Genomic DNA, 25,269 nt, shown 5'->3' on the forward strand with positions numbered 1-25,269 from the left:
TGGAGTGCGGGAAGCTGAGGGGTGACCCTAAAGGATGTATAAAACCATGGGGGGCAAAGATAAGGTGAATGCACAGAAACATTTTCCCAGCGTTTGGCAATCAAGAATGAGAGGGGATAGGATTAAGGTGAGAGGGGAAAGATTAATAGGAACCCGAGGGACAACATTTTCACACAGAGGGTAGTACATATATGCAATGAGCTGCCAGAGGACGTAGTTGAGGCAGTACAACAACAACTTTTAAACAGGTACATCGATAGGAAGGTTTAGAGGGAAATTGGTCAAACATAAGAACAAGCTTAGGTGGACATTTTTGGTTGGCATGGTATCTATGGCCCTATAAGGGAGAGAGGGGGTTTGGAGAGGATCAAATGAAGGATATTTTCACCCAAAGAGTGATTGGAATCTGAAATGCACTGCCTGAGGGAATAGGAGACAGAGACTCTCGCATCATTTAAGAAGTATCTGGACAATCACTTGAATTGCCAAGACATTAAAGGCTACAGAACAAGTGCTGGTAAATGGCATTAGTATAAATCGATACTTGTGATGGCCAGCATGGACATAGTGGCCTGAAGGGCCTGTTTCTGTGCTGCATGACTCCATGCAGCTATTATATTGCATTATGGCATAAAAGCATGTGCGATCATTCAAGAATTAGTGACAGCATGCACATTTATTTAGGAAATAATAATTTATTTTGTTTTTGGTTAAATCTATCCCCTTTCCTAATTCAAAGTCATTAGACCAAATATGCTCTGCAGCCAATAAATTTATTACAGGACGGTAGGAAAAGTGTCAGCTAATCTTTGTCATGAAATGCCCAGATATAGATATGAGAAGTTAATGAATAGGTAATTGGCTGCTTATTATAAATTTATATTGGCAGTAAGTTGGGAGGTGGAAAGAAAAGTAATGTGCTTTTTCTCACTTGATTTTGTAATTCCTGCTGGAAATGGGGTGCTCGTGGTTTCTGAGTAAGCACAGGATGGGAAACCAACACCTATTGTTGTCCGTGCAGTTGGATGAGTGTGTAGAATCTGCCCATCAGAAGCAGGATTGCAACGAATAACGAGCAATTAGCTAATTGGAGAGTCAGCATAGAATAATTCTTCATCATCCCTGTTGACAAATCCTTGCTGACTCAAGAATTTCAACATGGTACAATGGTGAGATCAAACAGACCCAGGTGCGTGTGTACACTCCATTCCTTCAGGTTTGGCGGTGCCTCATGAGAGCATTCAGCACCAACTGAGAGAAGGGTGAGGTGTTGGTGGTGTGTAGACTGAGATACTTGAGACAATAGGGCTCAAGCTCTCCGAACTTCAAGGCAGACGAGTGTGCGGCACAGTGGCATGTCGGCAGAACTAACCACGGGTGCTGTCTGTACAGAGTGTGTACGTTCTCCCTGTGACCCCGTGGAATTTCTCCGGGTACTGTAGTTTCCTCCTACACTCCAAAGACGTACAGGTTTGAAGGTTCATTAGCTTCGGTAAAATTGTAAATTTTCCCTAGTGTGTAGGATAATGTTAGTGTACGGGGTGATCGCTGGTCGGCGCGGAGCTGATGGGCCTAAGGGTCTGTTTACACGCTGTATCTCTGAAGGCTAAAGTGTAAAGATTAGTCCAGTCATTGTTGAATTTATTGGGGTGAATATTCTGACGTTGTTGCATTCTGCTGTCCTAGTGGCCCTGATAGAACCCAATCAGAAACCCAGACTTCACTGCCTTGTAATCCAGTTGTGGATGTTCTCTGAAAGTGACATCATAGGGAGACAGGGTGGTGAAGAAGACATGTGGCTTGCTTACCTACAATGGTCAGGGCATTGAGTACAAGAGTTGGGACTCCATGTCACAAAGTATTGGTGCGACCACATTTGGACTGTTGTGTGAACTTCTAGTCTCGTACTACAGGAAGGATCTCACTACGCTGGAACGAGTTAAAAGATTCACAAGGATGTTACTGGAACTGGAGGGCTTGTTACATGGAGACTGGAATACGTTGGAGGTTTTCACCTGGTTACCCAGGAGATGGAAGGGGGATTTTATAGACTTTTATAAAATCATGATGGTGAATGGTTCCAGAATTTTTCCCAGGATAGGCCTGTCCAAAATTTACATATTACTGTACCTTAATTGGTACACGGGACAATAAAAGATCTTTGATAAATAGAGGGCATAGGTTTAAAGTGAGAGTGGACCAATTTAAAGGGGTATTTTTAAATAGAGGATGGTGGGTATATGGAACGAGGTGCCAGAGAAAGTGGTAGAGGCTGTTATAATTCATGCAAATGGGAACAACATCAATTGGCAACTTGTTCGGTGTGGATGCTTTAGACCAAAGGGTCTGATTTTGTGCTGTATATGTATGAATCTCAGTCAATGATGCACTAAATAACCCCAGGAATACCTTTACTTGACTTTCTTTAGTATCAGAAGCAGGGAATGGTGCTGTGGGAGAGCAGTGTTTGGATAAAATATTGACCTGTGGGTTTTAAGTACACCCTGGGATTAGTTCCCGTTCCTGACTTTGTGTATTTACTTTGAAAACACATTGTTCTTCTTCTTCTTCTTGCGTTAAGCGTGCACAGCCTAAAGTTGTAGGACAACTTGTTCTATTTGATCTTATTTGATTGTGCGTGCCGGGTTGATTGCATTCGTCGAAACAGGGCGGACCACTTGAAGGTTGCAATCTCCCACCCCGACACTGTTGATGTAAGTCTTCCATTGTGTTAGTGTTTCAAACACTGCCTCTGAGTTAAGAGCTCACCTCAGCAGAGCAAAGGAGCAACAAATGGTCTTTAAATAAATGAATGGTGTCTCTGGCTATGCTGGCATCTGAATCATGTTAGCCAGTTGCAGACTTTGGCTCAGTGGTGGGACTGCAGAGGAGTTTGTTAATGTCACATGTACCGAGGTGCAGTGAAGAGCTTTTTTGTTGGGTGTTAGCATCAGCGAAAAGTTACAATCAAGCCGCCCAACGTGTACAGAAACAGGATAAAGGTTTTAATGTTTGATGCAAGTCAAAGTCCAATACGGTAGAGTAGATTTTAGAAGAGCATAGTTAGTGTAAGGAATGCTGCTGTTGAAATAAAGATTTAAAACAGTGGAGCATCACGTGATGCATGATAGCAGACCCACTTCTGAAACCAGCGCACTTTGGCACCATCTTGGATTCGCTGACAGGACAGAGGTTTAAGAGCCATTCTGCAACTTAGTTTAGGAAACAGAAGTTGACTGAAAGATGGGTGGGTGACTGAAGCAGTAGTGGAAGATTGGGCTAACATTTTGTTTGTAATCTGTGATATTGCAGTGCAGAAGGAAGCACATGAATTCACACAAACATTCATTATACAGACAGCGTTTGATCATTTTTACACCATTCCTCCCTTGGACATGGTTTCCCCTGGGCAAAATTATTTTAATAGAAGCATCCATTATCCTGTTAACAAATGTAGCAATTATTTCTGAAATGCTGAAAAAAAATCTGTGATATAATTTATAATATAACTATGTGATGTATATTCAAAAAAGTCTCTGTTTCGATAGAGGTAAAAACATGTCAATTTCAAAAGAAGGCATGTCTAGAAATTTGAATTTTATCTGCTTTGGTCGATCGATCAGTTGTTGTAATTAGCACTGCTGCTGATTTTGGGCACTTGTAAAAGATTGTGAAATTGGCCATGGAGTCAAACAGTATGAAAACAGGGGGCCACATTTGAGCCAATTTGTCCATGCTGAACAAGGTGCCCATCTACGCAAGTCCCACCTGCCATGTTTGGCCTGTAAACCTTCTAACCTTTTCCTATCCCAAAGATTTTTAAAACTTTAGTTTGATAGAAGTTTATAAAATGAGGAGAGGCATAGATAGGGTAGGCAGTCAGAACCTTTTTCACAGGGTGAAATGTCCAACACCAAGAGGGCAAGATATGAGTTGAAAGGTAGAAAGTTTAATGGAGATATCTGGGCAAGTTTTTTACACAGAGTACCGGGGGCCTGGAATGCATTGCCAGGGTTTGTGGTGGAGGCAGATCTGATAGTGGTGTTTAAGAGGCTTTTACATCAGGACGTGGAAGTGCAGGGTATAGGGGGATATGGACAATGTACAAGCAGATGAGATCAGTTTAGTTTGGCATCATGTCCTGCACTGCACTATGTTCTAAAGCTATGCTAAAATTGAATTGCAATTTTCCCTGGAGGAAATCATTGAGATTTATTTTTTGTCCTGAGCTGTTCACAAGGATGGTTGCCCAGGTTCTAAGGACCAACCTCAATGATTGCCATAAAAAGGTGATGGAGAAGATGCCTGGGAGACCCTTGCTGCAAGTAAACCTGTGCAACAACGGGACAAGGTGTGATCAGTGAGACAGGGGTTACAGCACGATGCATTGAGATGCATTCAATTAAAAGGCACTAAGCAACGATCATGCATGCAAAATGTAAATGCAAAAACTTATTGACTTTTGCAATATGAACCCATCAAATGTTGCGACCAAAACACAATGAAGTCTCTAATTCGTATCTCATTAGACAGATCAATGCACTGCACTATTTTTTTCTAAATGGCAGCCATTTCCCATCAGAGGAAAGAGGTCAAACAATGGCGCTGATAATGTGACGCCATTCCATGCACTTCTAACATGCGTAAAAGCCAGCGCTAACGATTCCAATTTCATGGCTGCAGAGATTGGTTCTCTGTGTTCACGGCTTGTTTAAAAATCACGAGGTCAACTTAATATACCAGTGTTGCTTGAATTCCAGCTGGAGGGAGTAGAAAATGAGAGGAAACTTGAAAGAATATTTGTATGAAAATACATTGCACCCACCACTAGTTGGTGAGGTTGCGCATTACAAAAATTGGTGACATTGCCGACAGTGAACAAGGCTGTCAATAGTGTACATCCGGATGTAGATCAGTTACATATATGAGCTGAGAAATGGCAGATGGAGTTTAACCCAGGCAAGTGTGAGTTTTGCACTTTCGGAAGTTGAATGTTCGGGGAAAGTAAATAGTTAATGGCGGGATTGTTGAAGAGCATTGATGTGCTGAAGGTTCTTGAGGTCCAAGTCCCTAACTCCCTGGAAGTAGCAACACAAGTGGACAGTGGTAAAGAAGTGTATGGTATACTGGCCTTCATTGGTGAGGCCATTTAATATAATAATGAGGAAGTCACTTTGCAACTTTATAAAACTTTGGTTATGCTGCATTTGGAGTAACGTGTAATGTTCTGATTGCCCAATTACAGGTTGGATGTGATGGCCAACCAAGGTTTTGTGTATCTGACCAATTCTCTTTCTGGGCTGGCAGTGAGCAGTCTCAGCGGCCTGTATTTGATCGTGGGCCAGAATCAGGATGATTTTCTGACTCGAAGAGGAAGTGGTTGCAGTGTGAGCCTTTACACTAACCTTATGAAGGCCTTGGTCTCCCGAGGGTATATTTTCCAGAAGGAGGTCGGAATTACGACTGGAGTGTGGCTGAACGCAGTTATTTTGGTCACGGGTTTACAAGTTTGTAGAATCTGTGACCAAACATCTATGATGGTTGGGAGAGTAACTAATGGAAATAATTCCTAAGTGGTAGCTGTACACTGTGGATGGCTTGATTGTAATCATGTACAGTCTTCTCTTTGTCTGGATAGTGTGCAACAAAAACAAGCTTTTCACTCTACCTCGGTACATGTGACTATAATAAACTAAACTAAAATGGAGTAGAATTGAGAATACAGAGGCAGCCAGCTGCTCAGAAGCTCCACACTCCTGAAGATAAACAGTAGCACTGAAATAGTGTCCCAATGCTTACAATCTGGAGTGCTCTCAATCAGTAGCCTTAAGGCAGGTTCGTGGCAGCATATGCAAACCTACTGTGTTGGTACAATGGAGAAGATCATCATCAAGAATTCAAATTTAGTTAGTAAGTTGCCTAAGTGTTCAATTGGTAACTATTCCTCTTTGGGATTTTCAAGCTCTTTTGATGGGTTGGTTGGTGAAGTTGCACATTACAAAACATGGTGTCGCTGCAGACAGTGAAAAATGCTGTCAAACGGATCCAGCCGGATATAGATCAGTTAGATGAGCTGAGAAATAGCTGCTGGTGTTTAACCCAGGCAAGTGTGTGTCGCACTTTGGAAAGTTGAATTTACAGGGAAGATAATTAATTAACGGCAGGATTCTTGAATAGCATTGATACACAGAGGGAACTTGTAGCAACACAAGTAGTTTGTGGTGAAGGAGCGGTGTGGTGTACTGGCATATGGTATAAAGGCCAGGGCATTGGGTATAACAATCAAGGAGTTACTTCGCCACTTTATAAAACTTTGGTTGTGCCACATTTGACTCGGAAGATGGGCTCCAACTCAAAAGCTTTTCCGTGTCCTCCAGAGATGCTGCCTGGTCTGCTGAGTTACTCCAGCACTTTGTGGTCTACGCAAGACTCCAGATCTTCAGTTCCTTGTGTCTCAACATGTGGCGTTATCGGCGTATAGAAGAGCGACAGCAACATTTTCTTCAAGCAAAATATTAAATTGAAATGAGGTCATGTTTTGGGATGAGAGTCGCCTACACCGGAGATTCCACCGAACAAGACATTAATCTACCGCACACAGTCACGAATAAGCGCTAGGAGAAAAGTTGTAAGGGTATTGAAAAGACTAATGTTTTTTTTTTAACTTTTCTTTGAATGCCTTTATTTACTATTTATAAAAGTATACAAGATGGGCGTCAAAAGGCTGTCTGACTGGGGGCGAGTTGTCGGAGACCCGAGTCATTTGATGAAAGCTCCAGGAATGCATCCAACCCAAGTTAGTATCCCTGGGCAGGATCTAACATCTGGAGATCAAACGTCTGAGGGGCCCCCTGTGCACATACTGTGCAGAGGAGGATGGGCAGAAGTGAAAGTGCAACAACCAATTCCTACCCATGTTTTTGTTTTAAACGTAGTTCATTTCAGTGGGAAACGAAGGGGGCGAGGGAGAGCCTGAGAGGAATATTCTTGCCAGTTTGCCCCACCCTCCCTCCCCTAGTGTTAAGAAAAGCTTCAGTCCAAGTGTAAAGCCAGGGCAATGTGAGGGGAGGCGTGCTGTGGAAGTCACCCCAGCAGCCAAGTAAAAAATACAAATGTAAAACAAATGTCAAAAGAAAAAATGAAGGATACATTCACAATAACATTCATTAATACAGAATTAATCACAAAATAGATTTTAGACACAGGGGCCTTCATTCTTATGACAGTCACATCATTGTGACCTGTTTCTGGAGAAAAGTCTTTTAATTAATTTTTAAAAAACAGTCCGCACGCTGGTCACACTCTAGTTCCGGTGCGTCCACAGTGTGAACACAGCGGTCTTAGTCCAGCGAGTCACTATTGTCCAGGCCCAGGTCGTTTACATTGGTCGTCTGCAGTTCCCCATTGTCATCCTCTTCCTCCTCCTCTTCCTCATCCTCCTCTATCTCCTCCTCGTCCGTCCCGTCCAGCGAGTCGTCGCCCGCGTGGCCGGCCATCATGGCCTGCTGCATGGCAAGGGTGGCCGTGTCGGAGGAGAGGGTCTGCAGGCTGTCCATGGCAGTGGTCATTGTGCCTGGAAGTGAAGCAGCCCATTAGTCACTGCGGTTCGGACCCCGGACACAGAGAGAGAGAGAAGGGATGGAATGGGCGGAGGGGAAGAGAAGCATTGGGCAGCAGAGTAGCGCAGCGGTAGAGGTGCTGCCTTACAGCTCCAGAGACCCGGGTTTGATTGTGTCTACGGGTGCTGTCTATACGGAGTTTGCAGGAGCTCCGGTTTCGTCCCACACTCCAACGATGTGCAGGTTTGTGAGTTATTTGGCCTCTGTACATTGATCCTAATGTGTAGGATGGTGCTAGTGTATGGGGTGATCATGGTCAGCACAGATTTGATGGGCCGAAGGGCCTGTTTCCGCGCTGTATCTCTGGAGTCAGCAAATATTAAAAGAAAATAAAGTGGAAGGAATGAGAGGAAAGTCGGAAAGAGATGGCGGGGAAAAGGGAGCGGGCTTGGGTGGGGAAGAGAAGAGGGAAGAAACTAAAGGGCAAGAACTAGTCAGAATTAGGGGTCTGAAAGAAAGTGGACAGAAACAGAATGCGAGGGAAGTTGAGGCAAGTGTGTGGATGTTCGAAAGGGGAAGGAAGGACAAAGAGTGTTTGAGGAGAGAGAGGAGACAGAAAAATAAAGGGAAAACTGAAGTAAGAGAATGTAGAAAAAGTTAAGAAAAAAACAGGGAAGATGGGAAAGACAGGAGAGTGAGGAGAGTATGGGGGAGAGGGAGAGAGAGATGTGGAAGAGGGGAAAGAGGGTGTATGAGAGAGGGGGAGAGACAGAGAGAGGGGAGAGATGGGATGGGGAGAGACAGATATAGGTAGAGACAGAGGGAGAGACAGTGAGAGAAAGGAGAGACAGAAGGAGAGACGGTGGGAGAGGGAGAGGCAGATTCAAGGTTCAGAGAAAAGGAAGCAGAGACTAGTGCAGTACATGAGCTGGAGAGAAGACTGCTGCAGGGCAGGAGGTGTGATTCTGGGTGTGTGCCAGGTCAGGTGAGTGCTGACTGCATGCTTACTGTCCGGGTTGCTGGGGTTGCCACCTTGCTGTTGGAGAACGCCAGCTGCAATCGAGTCGGGCCAGAAGCGCTGAGTCGGCCGGTGCTGGGATTTGATTTTCTTAGCTTTGGGAGCTGGGTCAGGATTACTGGCATCGAGCATTGGCTGCAGTATACGCCGCCTGGCGTTAATAAACCTGCAGTGAGACAGAATGGTGTTAGTACACGGCTCACACTCTAGCTGAGGGGAGCGTATCACTCCTCAGTCAGCTGCTTACCCAAGAAAACAATTCCACCGCACTAACTCTGTGGACCAGAACATGAGACTTGCTCTGTTAAATGCAACAAATGTTAAATGGGAACGTTAAAAGTTTTATGTCCATGTTTGAGCAGTGCTCCACAGTAAATATTTGTCATTATCACCAAATTACCACCCTGGCATTCTCAATCCAAAGCTGAAACACCAACACCTGTAAATGTGACAACTAAGCTGTGTAAAAAATGATATATATTACAGATATAAAATTAGAGGAGCATAGATGGTCAGAACCTTTTCTCCGGGAAATGTCAAAGACTAAAGGGACTCGCTATAAGAGGGCCAGAGGGGGAACGTTTTAAGGAGATTTGCAGGGCAATGTTTTATTTTTATACAGTGAGTTTAGGTTCCTGGAAGGCACTGTCAGGGGTGGTGGTGAAGGCAGCATCGAAGAAGCTTTTCGAGAGGCACATAGATATGTAGGGAATGGAGGGATATGGATCACATGCAGGCAGAGGAGATTAACTTGGCAGCATCTTATGTAGCATGGATGCCACAAGGTTGGCTGGGGGAGGAGCCCCCGGGGCACGAAGACTGAGCGGGGGCCGGGTGAGACGATAGACAATGGTTTGCGGGTCAATGTGCATCGGTGAAGAACTCCACATGGATGACAAACTTTAGACTTGAATCGTGAAAAATGGCGACTCTTGTATACTGTCTCAGTGTACTATTCCAGTACACTTTACTTAACTATTTTCGACCCTGTGTCCAGTAATATTCTTCCTGAATTGTACACAAAAATAATGATTTCACTGTTCCTCAGTACATGTGACCATTAAGTACCATTGTTCAGCACGGATATGGTGGCTGAATGGCCTGTTATTAATGCTGTTCTGTTCCAAGTTCTAGGTTGCCGGATTGTCATTTTAACCCAATTGATTCAGCAATGCTTCCGAATCAACCTTGGCCTGTATGTGCTGTCATGGATACCTGCCTTTTGAAATAGTCTAGAAAGTTACAAACTCCATTTTACTCAAGTGGAAAGCCAAGCAGACACAATAGATCCACAATCTTGGCGTAAGTAGGGGGAGGTAATAACTCAATAATTGCCAGTAATGATCAGGTATAAACAGACTGCTGGAGTACTTCCGCAAGTCAAGCAGCATCTCTGTAGAAAAGGACTCGTCTGCAGAAGGGTCTCGACTCGAAACATCACCTATTCCTTTTCTCCAGAAGTGGCTTTCTGACATGCTGAGTTACTCCAGCATTTTGTGTCTATCTTTTCTGCTCATGTACAGTATTATTGGAGTCAGCTGGATAGCGCTTGAATGAAAGGTTTTCAGTGTAGCTTGGTGCCCAGGACAATAATAAACCAATACTAATACATGAGAATCAAGGCTGTGACTGTCTGCCTGATGCTCCTCTCTACTAAGTTTTAGAACTCCAGCACAAATACTGTTTCTCTTGAGGCTTAGTTGATTTTCAGGGGTCGGGTACTTTTCGGCACCGCCGTTTCGGAACCGCTGTTTCACACGCAAAAAGAGGTGCAACGTGCTGGAGTAATTTGATGGGCCAGGCACTCCATGCCTTTTTTTTTTACATTGATGTGAAATTAATACCAGTTTACACCAATGTTAATGCTGGAATAATAATTAATCTTCTACTAGGTCTTCTACTAAAGTGCAAGAGTATTTACTGTGCACTGTCTTACGGTGCTATGGTAAAACAATGTTGCTCTGCACATGATGGTTAATTCATACATTGTCGGTACAGGTTTACCTTGGTGTTAATGTTTTCTTAATATGAACATTGTTTAAGATGGGATGGTAATTCAGCACAATATAATAGTATGAAGCTTGTTTTTAAACAACGCCCTGAAACTAAGGTTCTTGTGACGGGTCGGGTACTTTTCGACGCTGCCGAAACGGCGGCGCCAAATGGTACCATTCCGGTTTTTTAGCTGATTTATGGTCTTCACAACCTTTTCTTGGTCTGAGGCACAAACCCTCATGAAACAGGGCTGGAATCTTTAACTTGTCATTCCATCTACAAACTGCTGCTGTCATATCCAGCTGCCGCGCTAGTTCATCAAACAAATTCTTAAAAAATCGAAGTTTATCTTCAAAGAATATTTGGAATACACGATGGAGAAGTGTGGTATGAAAGAATTGAGAACTGTAAGAAAGCACGTCGAGATTTATAAAGTGTATTTATAGGAAGGCGAACCAAGGGAGCATCCAATGGTTACACAAGAGACGTGTAGGAAGGAACTTCAGATGCTGGTTTAAACCGAAGATAGACACATAATGCTGGAGTAACTCATTGGGACAGGCAGCATCTCTGGAGACAAGGAATGGGTGACATTTCGGGTCGAATGCCAGGATGGTAATTACACCCATTCCTTCTCTCCAGAGATGCTGCCTGTCCCGCTGGGCTACTCCAGCTTTTTGCGTCCATCTTCAATGTAAACCAGCATCTGCAGTTCTTTCCAACACATGCAGGTGCTTTAATCTTCGAGCAAAATTCCAATGGTTCCCTCTGTTACTGTGCGTGCCCTCAAAACCATACTCTACAATCAAAGGGCCACTGTACCAGGAACATTGGCAATCGGGCAAACAAAGATCAGAGAAGGTGGTGGTGGATTTGTCAAACCCTAAGACCATGAATGGAAATTAAAAATCTTTCAACGAACCTTGAATTTTAGGAGAATAGTCAAGGAATTGGAAACAATAAATCTGATTTTTATAAAGGCCGCTGGCACAATGGATTATAGATCAGTGAGGTGAAGGTCAGATGCTGGTAGATTACGAGCAATGGAGGATGTCAGCAAAGATACAGTGATAGTCTCATGTAGTGTAAAAACAGGCCCTTCGGCCCAACTTGCCCAGGCCGACCAACATCTACATTCCCCGCCTGCCTGGACTTAGCCCATATCTGAAGAAGGGTCTCGACCCAAAACATCACCCATTCCTTCCCTCCAGTGACGCTGCCTGTCCCGCTGAGTTACTCCTGCATTTTGTGCCTATCTTCCTCTTAACCTATCCTATCCTTGTACCTGTCTAAATGTTTCTTAAATGTTGCGATAGTGCCTGCCTCTACTACCTCCCTATTTCATGTCATTCCGTATATCCACCATCCTTTGTGTAAAAAAAGTTGGAATAGGAGAAGCTCAATGAGGAGTTGACAGGTTTGAAAAAGGATCTGCCTGGCCAGACCGGAGGGGGACAGTCTCTTGGCTTCACACCACCACTGCTGACACTAGCAATAAATTGAAATGAGAAATTTCATGTAGTGACAAAACGTTGGCATTTTCACAAGGGCACGTTAGCCAGAGCAGTTCAATCCAAATAACAGCTGAAGACAGGAGCCCAACAAATAGCTCAAATCAGGCTGAAGAAGGGTCCCGACCCAAAAAATATTTGGCCCTCTGAGTTATTCCAGCATTTTGTGTTTTTTTAAAATATTTTAACATCTGCAGTTCCTTGTAGCTCAAATGTTTTGGGGAAAGAAGACACAAAGTGCTGGAGTAACTATCGGTCATGACCAAGGGCTACTCCATTCTGAAGAAGGTTCCCGACATGAAATGTCACCTATCCATATTCTCCTGAGATGCAGCCTGATCTACTGAGTTACTCCATAGCACTCTGCAGTTTCTTGTTTGTATATCTCTCAATTGGTTTGGGTTAGACACAAACTGCTGGAGTAACTCAGCGGGTCAAGCAGCATCTCTGGAGAAAAGCAACAGGTGATGTTTCGGGTCAGAACCCTTCGTTGGCTTCTTCCGAACAGAAACGTCACCTATAGTAAAGGAACAAAATTGTAACATTTGCCCAAGTGTGTAGGATAATGTTAGTGTATGGAGTGATCACAGGTGGTGCGTACTTGATGGGCCTGTCTCCATGCTGTATCTCCAAGTCCAAGTCTAAAGTAAAACTCAGCGGATCAGGCAACATCTCTGGAGAAAATGGATAGGTGACCTATTGCATTTCCCCAGAGATGCTGCCTGTCCTGCTGAGTTTCTCCAGCTTTTGTGTCTATCTTTGGTTTTTAAACCAGCATCTGCAGTTCCTACACAATAGGTGACCCATTTCTTTGCTCCAGAAATGCTGCTTTTTTTAAAAAAAAATTATTTTTATTAGAAGTACGGTAAATTGCAATCCTACACAACACATATATCTTAATACATTTTTTGTACCGCTTCATTTTTTTTGAGCTTTAAGAAAAAGGTAGAAGTAAGGAAAGTAAAGAAAGTGCAAGAGAGTCGTGAAGTGCAAGAGTGTTGGGAAAAGAAAGCCCCTTAGGAAAGAAGTTAGAGAAGGAAGTAAAGTGAGAAAATAGACCCTAGAAAAGAAAGAAAGAGAAAATAGAAACAATCGCTCTATTATAACATTAAACTCCGCAGAAAGGGGACTACCAACCAAGTCTGTTTTTGTTGTTTTACCTCCCGTTACCAGGTCCTGATACCACTTATTTATATATTTGTTTTTTTTTTTAATTACTATTGCACCTCATACTTGTAATAGGTCCAGAAACATAGACCACATATTTTGGAATTGGTCTGCTTTACCTGCTAGGAGGAATCTCATCTCTTCCAGATGTAATGTTTCAAACATATTTGATATCCACATTTTTATTGTTGATGTCGGCGCATTTTTCCAGAATTTAAGTACAGGTGCACAACCTTTTATCCGAAAGCCTTGGGACCAGACACTTGTCGGATTTCGGACATTTTCGGATTTCAGAATGGAAGATTTTTAGCGTAGATTAGGTAGGTAGCGCGGGCGGCTTGAAAAGTCTGGAGCTGCTGCCTCCTCCCGGGTGACCAGGAGACTCATTGCATAAATGTTAGTCAGTTAGTTTGGAGGGATTTTATGTGGTGGTGGTGGAGTAGGGGTGAAGGGGGAAACTTTAATTCTTAGTCCCCTACCTGGTCGGCGACTCCCAACCTCGCGGAGCTGGGGGCTCCGTCCGGCCGCGGGCGGCGCCGGTTGTAGCTCCGACCCCGGCAACTCTACCCCTGGCTGTGAGGCGCTCCAAATCCAGCGCCGTCCGCGGTCGGACGTCCCAGCTCCGGGAATGTCGGGAGTCGGCGGCGTCGCAGCGCTGGGATACCAGCGGGGAGCGGGCAATGCCTTACCGGGTCGCCGTGCGGCAAGCTCCGGAACGCTGTGGCCGCCGACACACAACACCGCGGAGCGTCGCTGGATTTGGAGCCGCGGAGTTGGGGGCTCCGTCCGGCCGCGGGCGGCGCCGGTTGGAGCTCCAACCCCGGCAACTCTACCCCTGGCTGCGCGGCTCCAAATCCAGCGACGCTCCGCGATGTTGTGTGTCGGCGGCCACAGCGCTCCGGAGCTTGCCGCACGGCGACCCGGTAAGGCATTGCCCGCTCCCCGCTGGTTTCCCAGCGCTGCGACGCTGCCGACTCCCGACATTTGTGGAGCTGGGGCGTCCGGCCGCGGGCCGCGCTGGATTTGGAGCGCCTCGCAGCCAGGGGTAGAGTTGCCGGGGTCGGAGCTACAACTGGCGCCGCCCGCAGCCCCAACGGCCACAGCGCTGCGGAGCTTACTGCACGGCGACCCGGTAAGGCATTGACCGCTCCCCGCCTCTCCGACCAGGTAGGGGACTAAGAATTAAAGTTTACCCCTTCACCCCCCTTCACATAAAAGCCCTCCAAACTAACTGACTAACATTTAAGCAATGATTTACAGATGTTTAAGCGTCTCTCGGTCTCCAGGGAGGAGGCAGCCGCTACAGTAGTACAGACCTGGGTTGACCGTGGGTCGTTTTGGGTCAAGTTTGGCGCCAAACGCGAGCTTTGGTGCGCAGACGACATCTGGAAAAAATGGCCGGTTTTCGGAGCTTTTCGGTTTCTGGAACACCGGATAAAAGGTTGTGCACCTGTATAAGCTTTTTTCCCATTATTAGCCCGTAATTAAATAAATTCTTCTGAAACACGTTTAATAGTAAGATTAAACGAGTACTTACCAGTACGAAGTTTGATCTGTATTTTATGAGGAGTTACGATGAGGGATTACGTGAAGAACCCACCCAGCGCGCAGGCGCGGCATACTTCCAAGCAGCGGTGTGGAATCACAGATAGACACTAGTTGAAGTAAAGATAGTGAAGACCAACGAGACATTAGTCCGAATTTGATCTATATAATGAGGGTGGGAGCGGAGGGCACGTAATCCCTCATCGTAACTCCTCATAAAATACAGATCAAACTTCGTACTGGTAAGTACTCGTTTAATCTTACTATTTTACTTCGGAGTCACGTGAGTGACTACGTGAAGACTTCAAAGGTCTGTGATTTCAAACCGTGTAACAGTTATATCACTCACTGCCGAAAGATCATCGAGGGAGGAAGTGGTAGCTAGAGACCAACAAGTTTGTTTAGTTATAAAAGAAATATTTATTAACTATAACAAAAAACAAAATAGCTCCCATGGGCTTTAAATCATAACTTTGCGGTTTTTAAAACGGTATCCGCAAAGACGTCCTGTTCCATCAGCGGTTTGTTGTAAAATCGTTGGAATGTCGATTCCCTTGACCATCCCGCTGCTCTGTGGATGTGGTCGAGGGGAACCTGCATCCTATCCGCCGCTGAGGTGGACGCTGCCCTGGTTGAATGGGATTTAAAAACATTTGTGTTAATCCCTGCCATGCTGAGGACCTGTTTCAACCATCTGGATAATGTTTGGCTGGTTACCCGTCCAAAAGGCTTTCTGTGGCTAACCCATAAGGCTTTCTCTCTCCCTCTTAGCGTTTGGGTTGTGTCTAGGTAATGATGAAGGTGGGTCACCACACACAGCCTAGGATCTGGAGGGTAAGCCCGGAAGATCAACGGGGAGTTTGATGTACCTGGTCTACTTTGTTTTACCAACCCCGGCATGGTGAAAGTAATGGTATCTGGGGTGGTCACCATGTAGTTCAGATTAAGCTGATGGAGCGAATGGACCCTTTGAGCTGAGACAAGCGCCATGAGCATGAGGGTTTTGTAAGTGGCCTGTTCCAGGCTCAGGGATCCCACCGGAGGCCAACCTCGAAGGTGTGTAAGAACTACACTCACATCCCACATGTGAGTGTATCTAGGTGTAGGGGGTTTGGTATTAAAGATCCCCTTAAGGAGTCTGATGACTAGAGGGTGGGATCCCACACTATGCTGTTCTATCGGCATGAGGTATGCGGACAGTGCGCTCCGAGCCGTATTGATGGCACTGTAGCTCATCTTGAGGTCATGGTGCAGGTGGGCCAGGAACTCCAGCACATCCGAGATCGAAGTCGTCGTGTAGGATGTCCCTGCGTCCAGACAGTACTGTTCCCATTTCCTGATGAAGGTCAGGTACTGTTTCTTGGTGGAAACTCGCAGGGATGCCGACATGGTGGTGATTGTTCTGTCTGATAACCCCAATCCCCGGTAAGGCCTGTTCAAAATCTGGAAACCAGGAGTTTCAATTTTTGGTGGCATGGATGGCTAATGCCAGTTACCGGGTGAGTCAATAATTGGGGGTGGTGTTGAAGGACCATTGGTGTCTCTACCACCATGTCGTGGAACATTGGGAACCATGGTTGGGTAGGCCAGTCGGGCACGACCAGAATGCCAGAGGCTGAGTCTGCCTGAATTTTCTGGAGTACCCGACTGATGAGGCAGAAGGGAGGGAAAGCATAGAAAAAGAAATTTCCCCAGTCCAGCGTGAAGGCATCTACCGCTGCTGCCTCTGGGTCTGGTTCCCAAGCCACATACATGGGTAGTTGGTGATTTAACCTAGACGCAAACAAATCTATATCTGGCGTACCATATTGCTTGATAATTTTAGCAAATAATTTTGGGTCCAACATCCATTCGATGTTGTCGTTGAATTTTCGTGACCTGGTGTCCGCCACTAAATTTAGTTTGCCTGGTAAATAGGCAGCTGATAGCCAAATATGTCTCTCGACACACCATTGCCAGATTATAGCAGTTAATTTGTCGCATGATACTGATTTAATGCCACCCATGTGCTGGATATAAGATACTGCCGTAGTGTTGTCGATCATAATTCTAACATGCACGTGTCGCATACCAGATGCATATGCTTTTAGCCCATAAAAGGCGGCGAGCATTTCCAAAAAGTTAATGCCCAGTGATTGTAGTAGCGATGCCTCTGAGTTAGTCCATCTGCCACCTGTGCTGTCTTTGGAGTTAGTAGCTCCCCAGCCTAAAGCACTGGCATCCGTTGCAATGGTTATGTTAGGATTGGTTACGGTGATAGGACTGTGACTGTGCCAAATATTGTCAACCCACCACTGAAGTTCTAATTTGGCTTCAGCGGGTAAATCCATTTTGCGATCATAATGCCCCCTATGAAGGCGTAATGCATGAGTCCTTGCTCTTTGTAAATTTTGATAATGCAAGGGCCCATGTTGGGCAGCCGGAAATGCTGCTACTATAGAGCCAATAACTCTGGCTACATGCCGTATTCTAGGTTGTGGTGTGGCAATTAAATGGCTACAAGCTTCAATGAGTGAAACTGTTTTGTTTCTGGGCAGAGTGACAGTCATGTGAATCGTGTCAATAGTGAAGCCTAAGTAATCCATGTTAGTAGTAGGCTCCAATATTGATTTATCTGGGTCGAGGATACAACCCAAGGTTTCAAGGAGTTGTTTAGTGGCTAACACTCCTGCGACAGCTTGTTCCCGTGTTCTTCCTAATATGAGAACATCGTCCAGATAGGCCACTACTAAATGTTTTAGTTCTCTCAATTTCTTCATGGCCACTTTAAGAATTTTCGTAAATAGTCTGGGAGCTGTCGTTAAACCATTGGGCAAAGCTCGGTACTGCCATAGCTGGCCCCTCCAGATAAATTTCAGATATTTAAAGTAATCTTTATGAATGGGTACCAAATAGTAAGCATCTTTGATATCTATGCTTGCCATGTAGTATCCCTTGGAGATCAGTTGTCTGGCAGTGACAAATGTCTCCATTTTGAAATGTTGATACTCAACAGACTGATTGAGTGATGTCAGATCAATAATAATGCGACATCCACCATCTTTTTTGGTTTTGAGAAAAATATTTGATACAAATTCTTGCGGCTCGTGTGTGGTCATTTCTATGATGCCTTTAGCCACGAGCCGATCAAGTTCAGCTTGTCCTTCTACCTTCTCAACTGCCGAGGGAAGGAACACCCTTTGGGGCATGTGCTGAACTGGCGGTTCTACGCCTGGTTTGAATTCAATCTTGTATCCACTAATACTGTTGAGTATAAACTGATTGTTAGTAAGGGAGCACCAAACATGCTTGAAGAACCTCAACCGTCCCCCTGTTAATACTACACCCTTTGTCTGTGTATGTTGACAGGAACCAGACCCACCTACCTCCATGTTCACTTGTGGGGTCGTTTCCGGTGGGTCTGGCCCAAGGTTGTCCGTGTTGGTGCTGCGGTGGGGCGGCGCATCTTCCCACGGCTCCGCCCTGGGCCCCGCTCTAAAAAAGAGCTCTGGGGGTAGTGGGAGGCGGTCACCAGGCTTTCACCAGCTCGGTATCTGCTGGTGGCTGCCGAGGCGTGCGGCCAACTGGGTGTCTTCGCCCTGCTCGGTCCTGGCCCTGCCCTCATGAGGCCTACTGGTTTTGCCGCCTCTTCCAACTCCTTGAGCCTTTTGGCCAGATCCGCACCAAATAGCAGCGCCTGTCGTTCGGGCGCTGGAGCTTTACAGAGGCCGGCATATGTTGGGTTGAGGGCAGGCCTGATGTTGTCCCGCCGTAGGTTGTTTAGCTCATACGTGGTGCTGCACATCAGTGCGAGGGCATCCTGCTGGGGTATGGTCAAGTCTTCATCCCCAACGGACCGAGCAAAGGCGGTGACGGCTGCTGAGTGGAGCTTCAGGACTCGCTGCATTTTGACCTCGTGAGCCCTTATGTGCTGCCCCAGCTGGTTCCAGATCTGCCCATTTACCGTCTTGACCCTCAGCGCCTCGCAATTTTCGGGCGCGATGTAGTTGTCAAGGGCCTGCTGGACAGCCTTGTCCTGCAGCGGGTTGTTGGACAGCCTGTTTATAGTTGCCGCCATTCTGGGTGGCAACACCATCCCAGTTGTTGGTGGTGCCGCATATCGGCCCACTACACCCAGTAGCTCTTCTTCCGGCACGCCTGGCATGCTGACGATATCCTCCGCCTGCCCTTGGGATAGGCCAGCCCAGTCCTGGCCTCCCTTACTGCCCTCGAATATAGAGGGTACAGAAGGGTGTGGAGAGGAGGAGGCCAAAGCCCGTCCTCCTGGGAGATGCCGCATCTCCTCATTGATCATACGCTCGAGGAGCTGCCTCATGCAGCTTATCCGAGCGTCTCCCCTTTTCGGTGGGGGAGAGTGTTCCCGTTCCTCCGAATCATCGGAGGACACCGGCCGGTCGGTTTTCTGTGTCGCCTTCCTCCCTGTGCGGGGCGTTGAGATCTGCAGCACTGGGGGCGGCTCGGTGTCGGGTGAGCGGGAGCGTTGAAAAAGCTCCTCCGCTGCGAGAGGCTGCCGTCCCGCTATGGACCCGTCCTCGGGTGGAGTAGGGCAGGCAGTCCTCCTGGCTGGTCGCTTGCGAGAGGCCATTATTCTCTCTAGCGCGACTCTGTAACAAAAAAGACACTTACCTGAGGTCTCGTCTTTATGCTGCAGCTGGAGAGCCTGGCTCCAGCTGCTGCCGCTGTTGCACTGCTGACGTAATGCCGCGCCTGCGCGCTGGGTGGGTTCTTCACGTAGTCACTCACGTGACTCCGAAGTAAAATTCAGGGTTACCTTCCGATATTCCGAAGATAATCCATTCTGGTTTTGGTACCAGTTTTATTTTGATCAATTTTGAAAAAATATCAAATATTTCATACCAGAATTTTTGGATTTTTGTACAAAAAACAAAAGAGTGCGCTATGGTAGCTTCTTGACACAGGCATTTATCACAGATTGGTGAAACATTAGGGAAGATTTTATTTAATTTAGTTTTTGAATAATATAATCTATGTAATGTTTTAAATTGGATGAGCGTATGTCGTACGTTGATCGAACATTTATGCACCTGTAGTAAATGATTATCCCAGGTCTCTTTTGAGATTTTTATAGCTAATTCTTGTTCCCAATCTTTTCTAATTCCATCTGTTGTGGGTATTTCTATGTTTAAAATGATATTATATAGGTACGATATTAAATTAGCTGATTCCGCCTTGGTCTTCATTGCTTCATCCAATAAGTCGGAAGGCATATTATGATAGTCTTTTGTGTGTATTTTCAGATAATCACAAATTTGAAGATATTTAAAATATTGGTTATTTTTCAAATTATATTTCAGTTGTAGTTGTTGAAATGATAGTAAATTCCCCAATTCATACAGATCTTCGAGCGTTTTAATTCCCATTCTTTCCCATTGTATAAATGATTTGTCTATGATTGATGGTTTCAACGATGGATTATTGACTATTGGTATTAAAAGAGATAGGTTTCTTAATTTTAAATTCTGTTTTATTTGTTTCCATGTTCTTATTGTGTTATGTATAATTGGATTTTTATTATAATTTTTATTATTCAAATTTATTGGTGAGAGGATGGTCGCTCCTATATTACTCGGGGAGCAGTCCCCTTTTTCCATTACCATCCAGTCCGCCTGCTGTGCAGAATTGTCCAGCAGGTGAATCATATTTTTAATATTTACTGCCCAATTATAAGAAATGCTGCTTGACCCGCTGAGTTTCTCCAGCAGTTGGTGACTATCTTCGGTATAAACCAGCATCTGCAATTCCTTGTTTCTATATCTCGCAAATGGTTCGGATTTATTCAATGAGACCAACACTGGATTTACCACGAACTTCCTGGAGATGGCAGCACTTGACTGTAATATTAAGCTGCCGATTTAAACACACCCCACGGGCACAAGGTAGTTACAGAAATTTTCCAGGGAAGGTACGCAAAACTCTTTTGGTCTGAAAAGAGTGGAAAGGCTGCCTGATCCAATGTCATCATCTCAAACTGATTGTTTCAATAATCTTACAGATAATAAATGGGAAGTCAGAAACAAAAGCCAAGACGTTTAATACAGCCACCGGCTACATCATGAGATATTTGTAGGATTAGTATATCATGGACACTGTGGCCTTGCAACATATTAAAAACTGCAAGTGCAGAATATGGCATTTCATATGTAAAATTATTTTCATATGTAATATCCTGAGGCGTGTAGATACTGATTCTGTTGTATATTTCAGTTCTGTACCTGTTCTATTTTAAAAGTAAATTGATTTAATTGGTGTAATCACACGGCATTGTGTTTAATGGTTTAAACCATTGGCACTGAGGTAATTACAGTTAGTGTCAGATTACCATCATTATTACGTTTCCAAAGTGAGAGGTAAATATGCAGGAACATTATACCAGAGAACTGTGAGCCAAATAATTTTATTTTACAGTGAGGCCCCACAGAACACCCAGTGTTGTTTCCCCCGTATCCTGCTGTGTTGCATGTTCATGAAGACAGGGACAAATGAGGAAAGTTGATTTCATCTTTCAACCTAAAGGTGGTACAGCGGTAGAGTTGCTACCTTAAGGGCCTGTCCCACGAGCATGCGACTCCATGCGGCAAGCGTGACCTAAAGCCCGCAGCCGCCTCGACGCCGTATGCTCGGAGGTCGAATGAGTGACGTGAAGTTCGAGCGAAGTCCGAACGGGCGTATGGCGTCGAGGCGGTGTGTACGGCGACGAGGTGGCTGCGGGACGGTAGGCCGTTGCCGCGCGGAATTTTTTAACACGGTCAGTTTTACGGAGCCCCGTGCGATGTCGGGACCAGCTCCACACAACACCATGCGGCTCCGGCGATCGAAGTGGGACCGGCCCCGCGAGGCCGTACGGCTCAAGCAACCACGTTAGGTCGCGCTTGCCACATGGAGTCGCATGCTGGTGGGACAGGCCCTTTACAGTGTTTGCAACGCCAGAGACACGAGTTCAATCCCAACTACAGGTGCTGGCTGTACGGAGGTTGTACGTTCTCACTATGTGGGTTTTCCTCAACATCTTCGGTTTCCTCCCACACCCCAAAGACGTACAGGTTTGTGGGTTAATTGGGTTGTTATAAATGTAAATTGTCCCTAGTATGGTGTTAGTGTGTGGGGATCGTTGCTCGATGCGGACTTGGTGTTAGAATACCAAGCGGACTCGGACTTAGAATAAGTTAGGTCTTTATTCTCTGGAGCGCAGAAGGTTAAGGGGGGACCTGATAGAGGTCTTTAAAATGATGAGAGGGATAGACAGAGTTGATGTGGACAAGCTTTTCCCTTTGAGAATAGCGAAGATTCAAACAAGAGGACATGACTTCAGAATTAAGGGACAGAAGTTTAGGGGTAATATGAGGGGGAACTTCTTTACGCAGAGAGTGGTGGCGGTGTGGAATGAGCTCCCAGTGGAAGTGGTGGAGGCAGGTTCATTGGTATCATTTAAAAATAAATTGGATAGGCATATGGATGAGAAGGGAATGGAGGGTTATGGTACGAGTGCAGGCAGGTGGGACTAAGGGGAAAAAAAAATTTGTTCGGCATGGACTTGTAGGGCCGAGATGGCCTGTTTCCGTGCTGTAATTGTTATATTGTTATATGGTTATATGGTGGGCCAAAGAGTCTGTTTCCACACTGTAGCTCTAAATTAAACTAAACTAAACTCACTGAGAAAATATAAAATCTCAATCTCATTTCTACTCTGTGGCTGCCCTTCACCGTCAACTGGGTGACAGAATTAGACAGGATTCAACTAAAACCTCTAAAAAAGTTACCCTTCAGGTTCCTATTAAATCGATCCCCCCTCATCTTAAACCTATGTCCTCTGATTCTCAATTCCCCTACATTCATTTCATCTAATCCTCTTGTGATTTTGTACAGCTGTAAAGATCACTCTTCATCCTCCTGTGTTCCAATGGATAGAGTCCTAGCCTGCTCAACCTCTCCCTGTAGAGTAAGCAGTTAGGGAAAATAGCTAGCTGATGCAAATGGATTTCTGAATAGTCTCAGAGTTGAATGGTCAACTCTGTGTCCCCTTATCACATCCCTCTCTTTACAGCTCCAATAGCCCAAGGGGACCTCTGAAAAGTGGGCTCATTCCATGCGAACTACAACACAACTTCAATGTCAAGCAGAATGACGACAGAAAGAATCACTAACATGAACCAATGGCCAAAGCTTCATTGGTCTTCACTGAAAATTAGTGACGAGATTGAAAAAACAAAACCAAAGCACAAGATGATGTTATAGTTTTCAGCCGCAGGTACTGAAGAAAGATGTGAACATAGAACACAAACAGAAGAACACAAGAACAGGCCCTTCAGCCTCCAATGTGTCAAATATGATGCCATATCCCTCCATTCCCTGCATATCCATGTGCCTAACTAAAAGCCTCTTAAACACCAATATTATCTGCCTCCACCACCACCCCTTGAGTAGGCTGGGACTATTCCTTGGAGCACAGAGTGATCTTATAGAAGTGTATAAAATCATGAGAGGAATATGTCGGGTAGATGCACAGATTCTCTTGCCCAGAGTAGGTGAATCGAGGACCAGAGGACATTGGTTTAAGATGAAGAGGAAAAGATTTAATAGGAATATGAGAGTTAGCTTTTTCACACAAAGGGTGGTGGGTGTATGAACCAAGCTGCCAGAGGATGTAGTTGAGGCTGGGACTATTCCAACATTTAAGAAACAGTTAGACAGGTGCATGGATAGGACAGTTTTGCAGGGGTATGGGTCAAACGCGGGCAGGTGAGACCAGTGTAGCTGGGACGTGTCGGCCGGTGTGGGCAAGTTGGGCCGAAGGGCCTGTTTCCACACTATATCACTCCCCTGGTAGAGCATTCCAGCCACCCATCACGCTCTGGGAGAAAGACCTGGATAGAGTGGATGTGGAGAGGTTGTTTCCACTAGTGGGAGAGTCTAGGGCCAGAGGGCACAGCCTTAGAATAAAAGGACGTACCTTTAGAAAGGAGATGAAGAGGAATTTCTTTAGTCAGAGGATGGTGAGTCTGTGGAATTCATTGCCACAGGTGGCTGTGGAGGCTGTCATTGGCTATTTTTCAGAAGCAGATTGACAGATTCTTGATTAGTAACGATGGCAAGGGTAATGGGGCGAAGAAATGAAGGATGGAGTTGGGAGGGAAAGATAGATCAGTCATGATTGAATGGTGGAGTAGACTGGATGGGCCGTTTCCACGCTGTATCTCCAAACTAAAACCAGAAACAAAATCCTCTTAGACATTCATCAGCTGTGGCATCGGCAACCTATTTCCCTGCCTCTGCCCTTACACACCCGCTGCAAAAAAAAAGCAGAACACTCCAAAGACGTACAGGTTTGTAGGTTCCTTGGCTTGGTATAAAAATGTGAAATTGGCCCTCGTATGCGTAGGGTGGTGTTATTGTGCGGGGTCGGCGCGGACTCGGTGGGCCGAAGGGCATGTTTCCGCGCTGAATCTTGAAACTAAAAAAACTAAACATTAGGAGAGCCCACACTGACCAGAGAAAGGTCACAAACCACGGGTACTGTCATCGTGCGATCAGCTTCTGATTAGGATTCCTGCGCAAACACTAATTCACTGTCTGCAGTGGTCATCCTGACATGTGGGGTTGCTACATTCAGCGACCGCTGAGTGTGCGTTTCAGGAATGCTGGTGGCCTGGGCAACCTAAGTCTCCGAAACATTCTGAACAAAGTTTTTTTTTTGCCGTAAAGATATCTGAAAGCATTTCCGCTTCAGCCCTTTGCTGCGCCAACCGTTTTCAGTGCAGTGTGTGGGTAGAGGCTCACCACAGTGCTTAGTTTAATCTGCCTGTAAAGTGTCCCTTTGTTTCCACCTCCCTAAGTCTATCTGTTCCACTTCACCATAATGCTCTGGCTAAAAGCACACATAATGGATGAATTCTTCCAAGGAGATAGGACCTGCTGTGTCTCTGACTTTATACACAGCGAACAGCTGAACTGCTGCAGGTCCCCGAACAAGGTTTGCTTTGTCTGTCACTCTCCTTTTAACCCCGGGCGGTGTTGGAAAGACGCCCGCAGCCAGGTTGGCAGAAGCATGTTCAATAAGCTTTCTGTCAAAATTGTTCACAGTCTGCTGCAGGAAGGATGGCTTTTAACTCCTTGTGTTATTGGGGAGTGCGTGGGCCTGCCTCACTGGTGTGCCCTGGTCGTGCGCCAGTCTCCACTGACGGAGTATGATCTGGTGGTGAGTGCCAACACTGATGTGGGATAGGGGCGGCACAGTGGCACAGCTGGTAGAGCTACTGCCTCACAGCGCCAGAGACCCAGGTTCGATCCTGACCTCGCGTGCTATCTGTGTGAATTTTGTACGTTCTTCCTGTGACCGCGCGGGTTTCCTCTGGGTAATCTGATCTCCTCGCACGTCCCAAAGACATGCCAGTTTGGAGGTTGATTGGCCCTCTGTAAATTCCCCCTAGTTTGCAAGTAGTGGGTGCAAATGTTCAAT

General features: G+C 45.6%; 1 protein-coding gene across 3 annotated transcripts in view; it reads right to left on the reverse strand.

Moving 5' to 3' along the window:
• Positions 1-6,652: 6,652 nt before the first annotated feature.
• The window catches only part of pknox2 (pbx/knotted 1 homeobox 2), a 409,128-nt gene continuing 390,511 nt past the window's right edge, over positions 6,653-25,269 (reverse strand). For all 3 annotated transcript variants that reach the window (XM_055660838.1, XM_055660836.1, XM_055660837.1), the window contains 2 exons: positions 8,568-8,743; positions 6,653-7,573 (listed from right to left, as the gene is read on the reverse strand). In XM_055660838.1, the coding sequence (XP_055516813.1) occupies positions 7,341-7,573; positions 8,568-8,743 (409 nt within the window). In that variant the 3' untranslated portion in view covers positions 6,653-7,340. The remainder of the gene's footprint in view (positions 7,574-8,567; positions 8,744-25,269) is intronic.

Source organism: Leucoraja erinacea, chromosome 32, assembly GCF_028641065.1.
Source record: "Leucoraja erinacea ecotype New England chromosome 32, Leri_hhj_1, whole genome shotgun sequence".
Classification (NCBI taxonomy): Eukaryota; Metazoa; Chordata; class Chondrichthyes; order Rajiformes; family Rajidae; genus Leucoraja; species Leucoraja erinaceus.